General features: G+C 50.1%; 2 protein-coding genes across 5 annotated transcripts in view; one reads left to right on the top strand and one right to left on the bottom strand.

Annotated features, from left to right (window-relative positions):
- Positions 1-5251, bottom strand: part of EEF1D (eukaryotic translation elongation factor 1 delta) — a 38652-nt gene extending 33401 nt beyond the window's left edge. The window contains exons 1-2 of one of the 4 annotated variants that reach the window (XM_073329933.2): positions 4244-4260; positions 2450-2501 (exon numbers count right to left, since the gene is read on the bottom strand). In XM_073329933.2, the coding sequence (XP_073186034.2) occupies positions 2450-2475 (26 nt within the window). In that variant the 5' untranslated portion in view covers positions 2476-2501; positions 4244-4260. Of the gene's footprint in view, positions 1-2449; positions 2502-3624; positions 3705-4170; positions 4191-4243; positions 4261-5243 lie in introns of those variants that run through there. The other 3 variants (XM_073329935.2, XM_073329934.2, XM_073329932.2) reach the window with 3 other exon arrangements.
- TIGD5 (tigger transposable element derived 5) lies at positions 4693-13296 on the top strand. Its single transcript, XM_073329936.2, has one exon. The coding sequence runs from the start codon at positions 4877-4879 to the stop codon at positions 7109-7111; it is 2235 nt and encodes a 744-aa protein (XP_073186037.2). The 5' UTR covers positions 4693-4876; the 3' UTR covers positions 7112-13296.
- The last annotated feature ends 1213 nt before the right edge of the window (positions 13297-14509 follow it).

The raw sequence follows: 14509 nt of genomic DNA, 5'->3' as shown, positions 1-14509 counted from the left end.
TCCCCCTAAGAATTCAACAGGTCTCCTTTTTAGTCAAGAGTGGTTTTGAGACAGAAAAGATACATATTTCGATGTCTGTTAAACATGACGTTTTAGAAGTTAATTCCTTCAAACACCCAGCCTGCGGGCCACGTACAGCCTGCGGGCCACGTACAGCCTGCTTAAGATATTTATCAGCCCCTCGGGCACGATCAACTTACCAGAAATAAAGCTTATAAAATTTATTCTTAACATATAAAATGCTAGTGCAAAGAAAATCTTCCAAATGGGAACTGCATGCAGCCAATTAAGAGTCTACAAACATCCTGAAACAATTCTGAGATACAGTCAGTTCCCTTTTATCTCAACAGAGTGTTAATTCTTAAACCCAATTATGGTTACGGATACACTAGAGAGCTTACCACCACTGTAAGCTCTCTAACCGCTCTAAGCCTACGGAAGAGAAATCTCCCATCAGCATAGCGCTGTCCACACCGGTGCTTATGTCGGTGTAACTTATGTCTCTCAGGGGGGTGGTTTATTCACAGCCCTAGGCGATCTAAAATATGCCAATTATGCTGTAGTATAGACATAGCTTATGACCTTTTAAAAGTAAGATTTTTATATAATGTAAGTGTACAACTGCCAATGTAAATTGCACAGTTATACACATAGGACAGTTTCAAATGCAATTACCTGATTTAACAAAAATATCACATCTACGTTAGGGGAAGTATTTTAACCAGTTAAAACCCTAGTGTAGACAAAACCATTATTGCTTTAGTGTGTGTTAGCTTCTGGAGGCAACTCGGAAGAGCACTGGTAGGTGCTTTGTAACAACTCTGCCCAGAGCTATTCATTTCACTTTCATGAGCACTAAGCTTTACAACTAAAAAATAATCTTACTGTGCTTAATGAATAATCTCTGCAACAGTTTCTATTCCTGAGTACGTCAATAGTAAAAATCAGAGAAGTGAAGAACCCTGCTCTATACTTAAATGCAAAGTACAATCATCTTATAAGTCTTTATCGTGCTCCCTAAATTGAATATGGTTATTCATTTCTTATGCATTTCATTCATCATAACTATTCTAGGAACTACTAGTATTACGTACAAAATGTTTCTATGATTATAAAAATATATTATAAAAATACGTGCGCAGACTAGACAAGAAAAGTGCAACAATGTGTGTTCTTGCTGCACAGGTTGGATACTGGCCTTTGTATTATCCATGCCACTGAAACATAACAGGCAGCAACTTAAATGGCGGCACAAAGTGTACCAGCTATTTTGTGAGGCTTAAAACATCAAAAAGGCAATTGTATTACTTGTGTTGATTAGTACATAATTATCAACCTCCCTCACCCAATGTAAAGTTACACAGGACAATGCAGTGAAAACTTCCCATAAGCAACATTAACAACCATCTAAAAGCCCTCTAAGTTTCAACAATTTCTAATTGAAAATGCCTAGTTGGTCAGCTTCATTTTCAGTTTCTGCTTACCACTACTTCTTCGCTCTTACAAACTAAAATATGGCTGTCACACTGGATTTCCAATGATACAGGGGAATGCGTAGTTAAAAATGTGATGAAAACATTTATATCAATGTTTCATAAAACCCAAAATAAGATTTGGGCTTAAGCATTTTAAGTGTATTATTCCTTTAAGTTTTTTTTTTTTCTTTTTAATTAAGGGAACACTTTTTCCACAGCAGCTGTTGTTTCTGGAGGGAAACGTCAGCTGCTTTTCAAAATCCACAATCTTAAACAGTGTAAGATTACCAATGAGTTCACTGTAACTCCCTACAGTAGAGCCCATTGATAATGAAATAGAAGGCAAATACCAAATAGCTTCATTGCCACGTAATATGAAAATGGTCATTCTGATTCTTTACAAAATGCAACTTTATGATGAGGTGGTTCCCACTGCATGGGTTCTGTAATATTTTTTTGCAGCTCTCCACATCTACAGGTCATCATTCTGGATGTAAATCTGTTTATACCATTTGGCATTACTGATCTAGACAAATCCAACAGGGATTATTTATAGAGTACTCACGCACTATCTCACATGTCACATCCATCCCCCAACAGAATCAACTGAAAGCTAATCCCAGCAACAGCAAGGAAAATAAATGTCAACTACAATGGAAAACCCAGAGTGGAAAGAGAAATTTGGTAGTTAGTTCAATTATGTGCACATAAGAAAGAATCACTTTAGTTAAGCATTTGATCTCACTAAAGAAATTACCAATCCAGCTACATGCAGTACTTTTTGTGGGGAGATTACAGAGCGTTTCAGGATGTAACTGAGCAAAAGGATTGCCAGTCAACCAACAAAATGACAGTTAGGACCTCCCAACTATGATTCCTTGAAACCTTGACATTTGCCCCAGGTGATTAGCAACCAATAAGCAGCACCTAAAGTTACTCAGCTAATAGGTGCAGAAAAGCAAGTCTGGAGATACCTGTCACTGGGAAAGAAAGGCTCCATTTGCTCCTCCAGACAAGTGTGTAGTGCTGCAGAAAATCAGAGTTGGGAAAGGATAAGAAATAAGTTTAATAAGAAAAAATATATCAACTAGTATCGGAGAATGAACAGAATAGCGAGGGGAGAAAGGAGGAAAGTATACCTGTAAAGAAAAGGAGGAAAGCCAGGCAGGGAAAAGAATATGTACCTGAAAGAAAAGGAGAAGTGAGCAAGGAGGCATAGGGTGCATAACCAGAGAAGGTAATAAGGAACATCTGGCCAAGGCAAGCAACTCAATGGTATTTCTCCTGGTCTGTAACAGGATAGACTTTTGAATGCTGCATCCAATCAATTCCAATATGCCATGGAATGTTCTAGGCATCAATGGGCAGAACCCTAGCCATTTTGGTGGAAATCAGAAAGCCAGAAGGGGGTAGAGGGGACACACACAACCCCCTGCATTTAGTTAGCAGAACCTGCAATTTTAACCACATCTAATTGTGTACAGATCAACAAGCTGGTTCATAGCAGCATTGGGGGGGGGGGGGCATGCCAGGAATCTGTGAAAGAGGAGGAATTGGAGAATGGAACACAAGGAGCTTATGCAAGGAATGGAGACTGTAAGAAGCCCCTTATGCGTGCAATGCACTCAGACTACAAACACAACAAAGCATGCGACTCTCTAGGTAATAAATGTGGTTGTGACCAGAATAAATCAGCATTAAATCAGAGATTATGGAGTGAGATTGCTACACAGCAACAGAAAACGCAAGAACAGCAGCATAATCCTGAAAGCTTCAGGAAAGCCTGAGCTGTAACAGAGCTGAGAGGAAGCTGGAGATGATCAGCAGCCTGCTGCATCGGGCCCTTTCTTAAGGAGTGCTCAAGGATACTTCATGACAAATAGGCCTATCATCAGGGAGCTAAAGTACCCAGATAAGTGGACCCATCAGATATTTCCCCTTTCGTTTTTCAGTGCAGAGAGCCTCAAGTGCCAGCAGAAGTTACCAGAGAGAGCTGCTGAAAAGTGAGTCAGCACCACAGAGTTCACCCACCCCTGGGGCTGCCGGCACACAAGAAAGAGCTCCCTGGTTGTGAGGGGAGCACCGGGCAAATAGGGTGACGCTCACAGTGGGGGTGCAGGGGGAGGGGAGGATTCTTTGGAGGACCCACCTATAAGCCTTCCTCGGCACCACCTGCATCCACAGCCGACTCATCAGCTGTGAGGGAAGCACACGCTCATACTGGGGGGGGGGAAGGAGTCTTGGGGGGCTCAGGTACGATCCCCCCAGGAGCTTGCTCACCGCACAGGCATGGGGGAAAAGCGATTCTTCTGCGAGAGACCGTCCCTGCCGCCACTCGCTATCCCCGCCCTCCCCCAGGGCACCACCGCAGGGCTCCCTGGCGAGGAGGGGCGCAGAGGGTGGGCAGGATGGCGGAGCAGGGCAGGCGAGGACTCTCCTTGGGGGAAGCACAGAGACCCTGCCCCCACCACCTGCCCACCGCAGGGCTCCCTGCCCGAGAGAGGAGCGGGGGCTGCTCGCGGGGAGGAGCGGATCCTCGGGGGGGGGGGGGCACAGAGGGATGCAGATGAAGGCCCCGCCCCGCCCGAAACCACCAGCAGCCACGGGGGAGGTCCCCGCCCCCCGGCCAGCAGCCCCCTCCCGCGAGCTCCCTACCCATGAGGGGAGCACGGGGGAGGGGTGTCGGGGAACCCACCTCAGTCCCACCCCCTCCCGCGCGATGTGGGGCCCGGCCCTGCCTCTAGGCCCCTCCGCGGCTCCGTACTCACGCGGCGAGCCCTCAGCTCTACTCGGCCTCAGTCAGCGGAAAGGAAGCGGCGCTGGCCGCGCGGGGGATTCTGGGTCGCGGCGCCGACCAACTGTGGCTAGAGGGAGGGGGAGCCGGCGGGCGGGCGGGCGGCGGCGCTGGGGGGGGGGCACGTAGAGCGGGCGCGGGCACGGCCGAGGGGGCTGCAAGAGTGGAACAGTCCGGATGAGGGGTGGCTCTTTGCTGTGAGGGGGATGGCCCGTTCTGTGGAGGGGAATGGAAAAGGCCGAGGGATTGGACACCCCCTCTTGCGACAATGGAACATTCCAGCGAGGGCCGGCTATGGGAATTACAGCCTACCACAGGTGGAAGAGTCCAACGGGAGGAGGGGGGGGGACGGCAGGACGTTCCACCTCGGGAGGGGGGGAGGAAGAGGAGGAGGAGCAGCGACGGCGCATGCGCTGTGGCCGCCGGCCCGCCCTATCGGCTCTCAGGGGCCAGAGAGGAGACAAAAGACCTTGGCTCCTCGCCCCCGCCCCCGGTTATAACGCGCCCCCCCCGCCGTCGGGCCGGGCCCCTCCGTCTCCCCGGGACGGTCCAGGGCCGGGCGGGTTTATGGCGGCCGGCGGCCGCGGCCCCGGCGCCGGGCCCCGCCATGGATCCAGCCGCGGCTCGGCCCGGCGAGCGCGCTGAGCGGCTGCAGGCAGCCCCCCGCATGGCCTGCGGGCGGGACGCGCCGCTGCCCCCGGCCGCCGGGGACCCCCCGGCGCTGGGCCTGCGGGAGCCGCCGCGGAGGAGGCGCTCCCCGGACGGGACGGGCTCCCGGCGGCCCCGCGGGCGGCCGGGCAGCGGCGGCAGCAGCAGCAGGGCCTCGCCGGGGCTGGAGGAGCCGAGCCGCCGGGGGCCTCCGGGGCAGCCGGGCGGAGGGAGCCCGCTGGAGCTGGAGGAGCCGGGCAGCAGGGAGCCGTCCCCGGTGTGCCTGGAGCTGGGCGAGCCCGGGGCGGCGGCGCGGTGCCGGCGGGGCGGCGGGCCCCCCAGCCGGGGCCCCGGGGGGCTGTCGGTGAAAATGGCCTTCCGCCGCGCCTACTCCATCAAGGACAAGCTGCAGGCCATCGAGCGGGTGAAGAAGGGCGAGCGGCAGGCCTCGGTGTGCCGCGACTTCGGGGTGCCCGGCGGCACGCTGCGCGGCTGGCTCAAGGACGAGCACAAGCTGCGCTGGTTCCTGGACCAGCTGGGCGGCGAGGTGGGCACCCAGCGCAAGAAGATGCGCCTGGCCAACGAGGAGGAGATCGACCGGGCCGTCTACACCTGGTTCCTCACCCTGCGGCAGCACGGCGTGCCGCTCTCGGGGCCCATCATCCAAGCCCAGGCCGAGGCCTTCGCCCGCCAGATCTACGGGCCCGAGTGCACCTTCAAGGCCAGCCATGGCTGGTTCTGGCGCTGGCAGAAACGGCACGGCATCTCCAGCCAGCGCATCTACGGCGAAGGCGGAGGGGGGGATCCCGCCGCTCCGGGGACCCCGCCGCTCAAGGCTGAGCTGGAGCTTGGGGCCCCCTCTTCCGCCTTCCCGGACCCTTCGCTGCTCCTGCCTCCGCCTCCGCCTCCTCCAGCTGCCATGGCACCTTCCGACGGGGGAGGCTATGGGGACGAGCAGATCTACAACGCCAATGTAACCGGACTCTACTGGAAACTGCTGCCGGGCCAGGCTGGGGAGCTGCGGGCCCATTCCCCCCGCCTGCAGCCTCCCCCCCGCCGGAGGCTGGTGGTGAAGGAGTGCGTCACCGTGTTGCTGGCTGCCAACCTGACTGGCTCGCACAAACTGAAACCGCTGGTGGTCGGGGGGCTCCCAGACCCACCCAGTCTCCGGCACCACAACCAGGACAAGTTCCCAGCCTGCTACCGCTACAGTCCCGAGGCCCGGCTCGGACCTGCCCTCCTCCGGGCCTGGTTCTTTGAAGACTTTGTGCCAGGAGTCAAGCGTTATCTGCGCCGCAGCTGCCTCCAGCAGAAGGCGGTGCTGCTCCTCAGCAGCCCCCCGCCACCCTCTGGTGCTGGCCCAGAGGAGCCACCCCAGCTACAGACCCCGGATGGCTCTATCCGAGCCCTCTTCCTCTCCAAGGCTGCAGCAGGGGGCAGCTCGGCTGGAGGGGGAGGCCGTATCCCAGCCCCACTGGAGCAAGGCGTGGTGTCCGCCTTCAAGCAGCTCTACAAGCGGGAGCTGCTGCGATTGGCCGTGTCCTGCGTGGCCAGTGGGGGAGGCGGCCCAGCAGGGGGGCCCAGCCCAGCTGGAGGCGGGAGTGGCCCCCTGGACTTTGTGCGCTCTTTCCTGCTCAAGGACATGCTCTACCTGGCTGGCCTCTCCTGGGACCTCATCCCTGCTGGCTCCATCGAGAAGTGCTGGCTGCTGGGGCTGCGCGCTGCCTTTGAGCCCCAGCCTGGGGAGGAGGAACAGGGGGAACCGCTGGGTGGGGATGGAGGCGGTGGGGACAGCAAGGTCTTCAGTGACCTCACCCACCTGGCTGCTCTGGCCTACAAACGCCTGGCACCTGAGGAGGTGGCCGACTGGCTGCACCTGGATGATGCGGCTCCAGGCATGGAGGGGGAGGATGGGGAAGGGGATAGTGGGGATGAAGGACCTGGAGGCTGTGGGGGGGATGAGGAGGAGGAGGCAGCAGAGGTGGGTGCCGGAGGTGTGGGAGGCAGTGGAGTGGAAGAGGGAGGGGATCCCCCACTGCCCACGGCCCGGGAAGCCATCAGGGGCTTGGAGACAGCGCTGCGCTGGCTGGAGAGCCAGGATCCCCGACAGGTGGGACCACTCAAGTTGGTGCAGCTCCGCTCCCTCATTAGTATGGCCCAGCGGCTGCACCAAGGGGGTAGCTCAGACTCATAGAGGGTGCGAGGGGGACTGGAGCTGGTCAGCCACCTACTGGTGCATCTTTGGAGGGGTAGCCCCACCAAACTCCCATGGGATGGAGGGGAACTAACCCCACTCTGCAACGGGACTGACAATGGGGGACCTAACCCCCCTCACTCATCGTTGCTAGGGAGTGGGGTCTAATACCTCGTGGGGCTCAGATGTCCCTCCCCCTGGAGCTACCCCCCTGTAATGTCACTGAGGGGTAAGCCTACTTCCTGGGGCTAATAAGGGGGGCTAACCCCCCCACAAAATGCCATCACTTGAGGGCTAGTCCTCACTCAAAACATCATTGGGAGGTGCTATTCCCTACTCATGGAACGTAGGGGGATAATTCCCAGCAACATCACTGGAGGGCTAATCCTTACCCCTGACATCAGCAGATCCCCCAACCCATGGGGCAGAGGCCAGGGAAGGATACCAATCTCTGTATCCAGTGTCGCTGCAAGGAAGGGGCTTATCCTCATCCTCCTGGGATTGAGGGGAAATTAACCAACATCCCTGAGAAGGGCTGAGGCGAGGGACTGGACATCAGTGGGACAGAGAAGGCACGCTGCCCCCTAGCTTGACTGAGAGGAGGGGACTCTCCCTCACACGGGTGGGACTGATGAAGATGGCGGAGCTGTGAGATGGTCCGCAGTAAGAATCCTGCTGTGAGGGGAAGGGGGCCATGCATGTCTATACACCGCCTAGGGAGGCTCTTCTCCAATTGTAAAGAGGAAACCAAGTGCCGGGCAAGGAAGGAAGCTAAACGGATAGCTTGGCTGCTGTCTCACACGCAGAGTTCTGTGGAAGTGAATCCAGGTGGCAGCAGCAGCCTCACTGTCCAGACCCGAATCATCAATGGACTGTAGCTGCTACTAGGATGTAAACTGGCAGCCACGTGCTTCGGTATCTTTTTGTAAGAACAAATGTTACACTCTGGAGGGGGCCTGGTCATTCATACCTTTCCCATTTGCTAACTGGTTTTTTGTTAAACTAGGGTGGGTTTAAAACTGGGGTGGGTTTTACATGCACTGGATTAGAACTGGTACGCTCTGGGCTGGGGGCACTCTTAATAAGCAACAGGCCACCCCGAGAGCTGGTGAGCTAATGTAACCTCCATGGCTACTTTATGTGCACAAGGGCTGCCATAGCCCTTAAACCCTGGATCCTTCAGACTATTTAAAAATTCAAATACCTTTTTTTGCAATCTTCTTGTAGCAAAACAGTTAAGCCTGGTGACTAGGAAGATAACGAAATTCCCTTCAGCAGTGGGATGTTCTGCAGGCAGAAGATTCTTGGTTTTGCCTCTGTAGAGGCTGTTATAGTGAGGCAGCTGGTAACCTGTCCTGCAGCTGGAGTGAGGCAGGAATTGGAGGGGCCCACAACATTTATATTACAAAATAGAGGCATGAGAGTCTAATCGGAATATTTTTTTTTTTGGCCTGATTTAAAACAAAAACGTTTAGTCTGGCTATTTAGCAAAAATAAAAAATAGTTGAACAGTCCTGCATTGTGGCAGGTGGGGATGGATACTTAGCCATCTTTTCCATCTCATAACTTCAGAGTCTATGAAAATCTAATCAATTTCTGTTCCACTTGTGGGGGCGGGGAGAGGGGGGTTTGGTAAATCGTCCCCTTAGCAGGATGTATAGTGAAGCAAAATAGATTTTAATGTGACTTGTCTTCTTCAAATGATGTGGCAATTAAGCTTTTGATTTAACCCTTGAAATTGCATTAACTGTACGTGATTCTCCCAAATTTGTTTCAATAGGCAGTCATCCGGTTACCTGTAAAAAACCAAACAAACAAAAAAAAACACTGGCTGCTCTGAAAAAGAATCTCCTGACTTGTAGTTCAACTCTTGCTTCTGAGCCCATGAACTAATACTGAGACTTGTTTACAAAATAAAATCTCATAGCGTGAGACCAAGAAGAGTGAATAAATTGATACAGTTGCCTTATAAACCTGGTTTTCTCCATTTGGATAATCAGCTCTGAATAGTATCCTTTAAAACTGGAATTCCAGCTTCTGCTTTGGAATATCTTTATTAGGGACGGGTATGAAAGACAGTTAATTTAGGAAACAATAGACACAAAAACTAGCACACAACTGACAGCAGGGTTCATGTTACAAGGAAACTGTCTTTTCAAAAATATAAAGGTAAATTCCACTACAGTAATGTTAAACACTTAGATTACTGGAGCCATATGCACTTTTTAAAAATATCTATCTTTATTTTTGCTGTTCAATTTGCACTGTCTTCAGAGCCGGCATATGAAATTGATCAGACTATTTTCAGTTTTCTCACTGTCACATACAAGTGTATGGCAGTGTTTGAGTTGTGAACACTATAGGAAAGTTTTAAGTTACATAATTACTTCCACTGATTTACTTATTTTGATTATTTAAAAATCATTTCTATTATGTTTTGTAATTTGTTTAACAAAACTTAAATTTTAGCCCTAAGCTTCCTATATCACTTGAATATAGGTCAGCAATTCGTATATTGCTGAAAGATATCCTTTAGTCAAACACAAGTCTTTGGCTCAGTACAGAGGTAATGTGGTGAAATTATATGGCCCCTCTTATACTGGAGGTCAGACTAGGTGATCTAGTCCCTTTTGGCCTAAAACGTCTGTGGATCTCTATGAAGATTTAAAATGTCACTCTTTGAAGGAGAGTTGGAATTCTGTGAGACAATGATTTCTCATGTGGAGCTGCATACGTCACTTAGGGATGGGGGAAGATCCCACTTAAGCCTTAAAATTATAAACCAGCTACAGCTTCTGTTCCAAAGGACTGGACTGTTAGGAAGATGGAAGAAGGTGAAGGACTTGAGTCACGCTGTTGACCCTGTGGCAGGCTGGCTAAACTTTGCAGTTACTAATTTCCTTTATTTTTGAAATTAGTGTGGCTAAGAGAAAAGTGACTACACAAACGGCCTTGGTGGGATCCCTGTTTGTCTTTCAGTGACTCCAGATAAAATGGACTCAATTATCAAGTAAAAAGATGTATTTTATAAGTACCGGTGCCATTGACTCCCTCAGGATCTGAAAGTCAAGCAGGGTCCTTTCTTGCTTTGCATCATCACAAGGAATAAAGATTCCAGAGCTGGAATTTATTTGGCAAGTCTGTTGATGATGCATGTGACAGAATAGACACCAGCTCTCATGAGCTGCTTTATATGTGTATGGCTAAGAGGTGTAGGACGTTTATCGGAAAAGTGATCTGTTAAAGGATGAGCCGTTAACTACAAAAATTAGGAGTAAACACGGCAAAAAAGTAAGCCCTACCTGGTTCAAAAAATAATGTAACTGGAACAGATTTCCTTAAATCAGTAAGGATTTAACTTTGTTTTTTATAAACATTTTGCTAAAAGCTCATTTTAAAAGTACCCCCTCCCCTCAGTCTGATCACTGTCATTAAGGGAACCAGGAAAAGATTATGAGGAAAATACAGTGAACACTTGGGACTCAGATGGACTGTTTCAGGGAAAGGAACTGATTTCCTTTGTTTCCACATTGCTAGTGGAAAGGAAAGACCCCACCCTAAAATTTTTAGTTGGTGTGAGCAAAGTGTAGCTCAGAGCTTGGCAAGATGGAATATTGCATGCTGGGTCAGGTAGTCTTTGGGTTGAACCTCTTAAAAACAACAGTGGCTGTAAAATGCTCTTTTTATGTAACTTAGGTTCATCCCTCAGCTTTCCAGCAAGCTGCCAGCGTTAGTCCCAGTTGGGCAAAGTTTGGATAGCACTGGGACATATCTGTATGGAAACTAGGGGTTGCTAAAGCAGCAAGCTGAAAGGTGAAGCTACCATCAGAGGAGCGGCAAAATCCACTGGAAGAGAAGATTTAAGAAGTTAGGAGTAATCAATGGTACCAAGGCTTTGAGAGGCTTGGGATGACGAAGATCGAGTAAAAGTGTTGTGATTTTGGCCTGAGAGATCAAGAGAGCTCTGTCTCACTGGAGTGTAGAGGGCGGAAGCAAGATGGAAAGTCAAGGATCAGATTGGAAGGTGATGTCAGATCTTATTAAAGAAATCTGGACGATCTGATGTGAGAGGGGCAGGAGGGAGTCAAAAGTAGCAAAATGAGTTGGGGCTACAGGTGTGAGGGAGGAGAAATGAAAAAGCTGGCAGAATTAAAGGAAGAGAGTGAATTTGTAGTGGAGGAAATCCGCATGGTCATGTGACTTACCCCAGAGATGATTAATACCACCTGAACAAGAGTGGAGAAAATGGGTGTATTGTGGTTGTTTTTCAGCTGCCAGGTGGCTCAGAGGAGACCTGGGAAGGTGCTATCCCTGCCCCAGAGATCCCACAATCTGAATATTTGCTGACATGAATGAAGGTGACAAACAGGTGATGAAGTAACGGAGGTACACACTATACCATCACACCGATAAGCCATGTATGTATGTTCACAATTAGGGAGTATAGAAAAATTATTTGGAGCTCATTTTAGCATATTGGTGAAGTCATGTACTTTCTAGATAGGCAACAATCTGGAAACTTTCTACTGTTTTTTAAGAAACATAAATAAATACTGGTAAACGTCAGGCCTTGTATGTTTCACCTGGGAACCTACTTGTTTTGAAATCCTTGATCTGAGGCTTCTCTTTGGGTGGCCAGCTATGCTTTGCAGTACTAGCTGCTGTAAAAGTCTCTTCCCAGCTTCCTCCCACCCCAAAAACCCCCCACAAAGACCCAGTATGGCTGACTGTAGCAATCTCATTCTGACCTGTATCTTTTCTGCCAGTCCCAACAGAGTCTATTAGTTACTGCTTCCAGTCCTGGTCTGTGGGAATTAATAAAGCCATCAGTCAAGTGAAAGGTGTTTTTTCAAAAATTCTGTTATACTGAGGGACAGCTTGTGAGCTGCACAGAAACAAACTTCATAAATCCGTGATGACCTCCTTGTCCTCTCTCTCACCCACTCACATACACCAATATCCTGGCATATTTCAGTGTGTCACCTTTTGGGAATCGCTGCTTGGGTTGCTTCAGGCCTGAGTGTCTACTCTTCTGTGTGGATGCTTCAGGCTGTCCAAGGAGCTACTGCCCCAGAAACGGGGGTTAGGGTCTGTATCTCCCAGGCATGCTTTTGTCTCCCAGCATGAAAAAAATCCTTGTATTGTGCATGGGGGAGGGGGGGTGAGAAGAGTGGAAAAAGGGATGGTATTCTCCCCACGTTACTTCCACAGTTCCAGAGTACTTGGTTGTTTCTGTTAGGATGATGAGCAGCAAAATAGTTAATTATACAGATTCAGTCACTGGAGGGGATGAGTGAATATTCACAGCTGGTTATTTACTATTCTGTTGATGTGTCACATAACCTTGCACCTGCACGCATCAATTTGTTTTAACTTGTGCTGCTTCTCCACTCTTTTAAATGTGGTTGCCATCTGGCCATTGGCGCAATGATGAGTCATAGATTCCAAGGCCAGAAGGGACCATGGTGATCATCTAGCCTGACCTCCTGCATGTCACAGGCCAGGGAACTCCCCCAGAATAATTCCTAGGGCAGAGCTTTCAGTAAAACATCCACAGAGGTGCATTGTCACAATCTCAGAGCTACTTTTTCAGGCTGTCCGTATTACAGACTTGGTGTGACAGTGCAGTGTTGGGTCCCAATCAAAGTTATTGTTGTAGTAATAAGGGCTGTTGGGTAACACTGACATCTCAAAATTTTGCCAGCGAGTGCTTTGGATGTTGGCAGTCTCTGGAGGAGTAACTTAGTGGCAAACAGATTTAGTTCTAATTTGTTTGTTACCCACTGGGAGGTTCATCCAGTGTGACTAGGGGCTGCTGCTTCAACCAGCTAGTTGATGGTGAAGAATAATTCTCAGAGGCTGAAATGTAAAGGAGGTGTGTTGCAATGCCAGTCATGAGAACTTTGAAGCTCTTGGTATGGGTCTATCGTGAAGTAATACGGTTGAAATACGGTTTAGCTCCATCCCCAAGAATAACTTTTCCCTTCCCCAGACATGGAATGGGAAGGCCTCTCATTTATGTCCCGTATTTTACCCTGTGAAGCACCAAAGTTCAGAATTATATAGCTAGGAATATTCTGCCTAGGGAGAGACTGGATTGTCAGAATCCAAATTTAGTGATCCGGTAGAATGGGGAGTTGTCCAGTCGGATTGGGAGTCAGGACACCGGGGTTCTAATCCTATCACTGTGGCTATGGCGGGGGGCGGGGAGAAATGTAGAAGAGTTAAGGCGTGGGGGGACACTGGACTCCTGGGTTCTCCACCAAACTCTGGTAGGGAGTGTAGGCTAGTGGGGGGCAGGGGTCTGAACTCCTGCGTTCATGACTTTAGGAGGCAGTGTTGTCTGATCTAATGATTAGAGCAAGGGAATGGCAGCCAATCTCTGCTTCCCAGTAGGAAAACGTGTCTGTGTTGTTTGCTGGGGAGACCCTGGAAGATACACCTCATTTCCAGGAAAGTCTTGGGGGCAGAGCAGCCATGTCTACTTATTTCTGTGTGCTCCAGTACCTCCCAAACAATGCCAGAAGCTTGCTTTGAAACAGACATTGAACTGTTATATCTGGTTTGTACACTGACAGTGGCTCCTTCAGCTAAGAGACCAAAGCTTTACAACAAGTAGATGCTATTGAGTATAATCCCTGCGTGTGGTACGAATAATATTTAGCATGCAGAAAGAGCTTTTTGTATTCCAAGTGTCTTACAAACCTTAACTAATGTAATCAGTGCAACTCTCAGAAAGGAATGGAGCCTAATTGAGATTTGCAAAATGCTCGGAGATCCTCTGTGAAAGGGGCTGGATTGGTTCAAAGTGGGTCCTCCCCTTGATGTGTGTACACCACTCCCATGGAGCAGAGGATGCATGGATCCAGTTGTCCTTCCCATAGCAAAGCCTCGGGATTAGTGAATGCCCCTTGAGGGTACGTGTGCATTAATGGCTCTCTGCTCCCAGCTCATTGCAATGGGAGGAGGCTGGCTGAGGTCACTGTGCTTTGGATTAGGCCAGTAGGGATGGACAGGGACACTGATGACATGCAGTGGCTGGTGTTTCCATAGAGTCTGTAGCCCTCGGAGGAATCTTGGCCCTGAGAGGGAGAACTGTAGCTTTTTGGGGGATAAATGAAGCATTCTGGTTCTGCTGCTGAGGATTACGCTCTGCTCAGGGGGGATGGAAAATGCCAGTTAACTCAAGCCCATCCCCCTGGCAAGATTTGGTCCCCAGGCAGAGCATATCCTATGCTTGATCTGGGATGAATGTCATATACCAGAGGCCCTAGGGAGGTGCATTTCTCAGGCATCAGCTTCCTCCCTTTGCTAGCACTGCACTGCCCTCCCCAAACGCACCCACTCCCTGCAAGGCTGTGCTTTAATGCTGATGAGCCACCACCTGCTCTCCTGTCA

Source organism: Lepidochelys kempii, chromosome 2 (assembly GCF_965140285.1).
Source record: "Lepidochelys kempii isolate rLepKem1 chromosome 2, rLepKem1.hap1, whole genome shotgun sequence".
NCBI classification, from domain to species: domain Eukaryota; kingdom Metazoa; phylum Chordata; order Testudines; family Cheloniidae; genus Lepidochelys; species Lepidochelys kempii.
The sequence above is the reverse complement of the archived record's forward strand: the minus strand, read 5'-3'. Positions and strand labels throughout refer to the sequence as shown.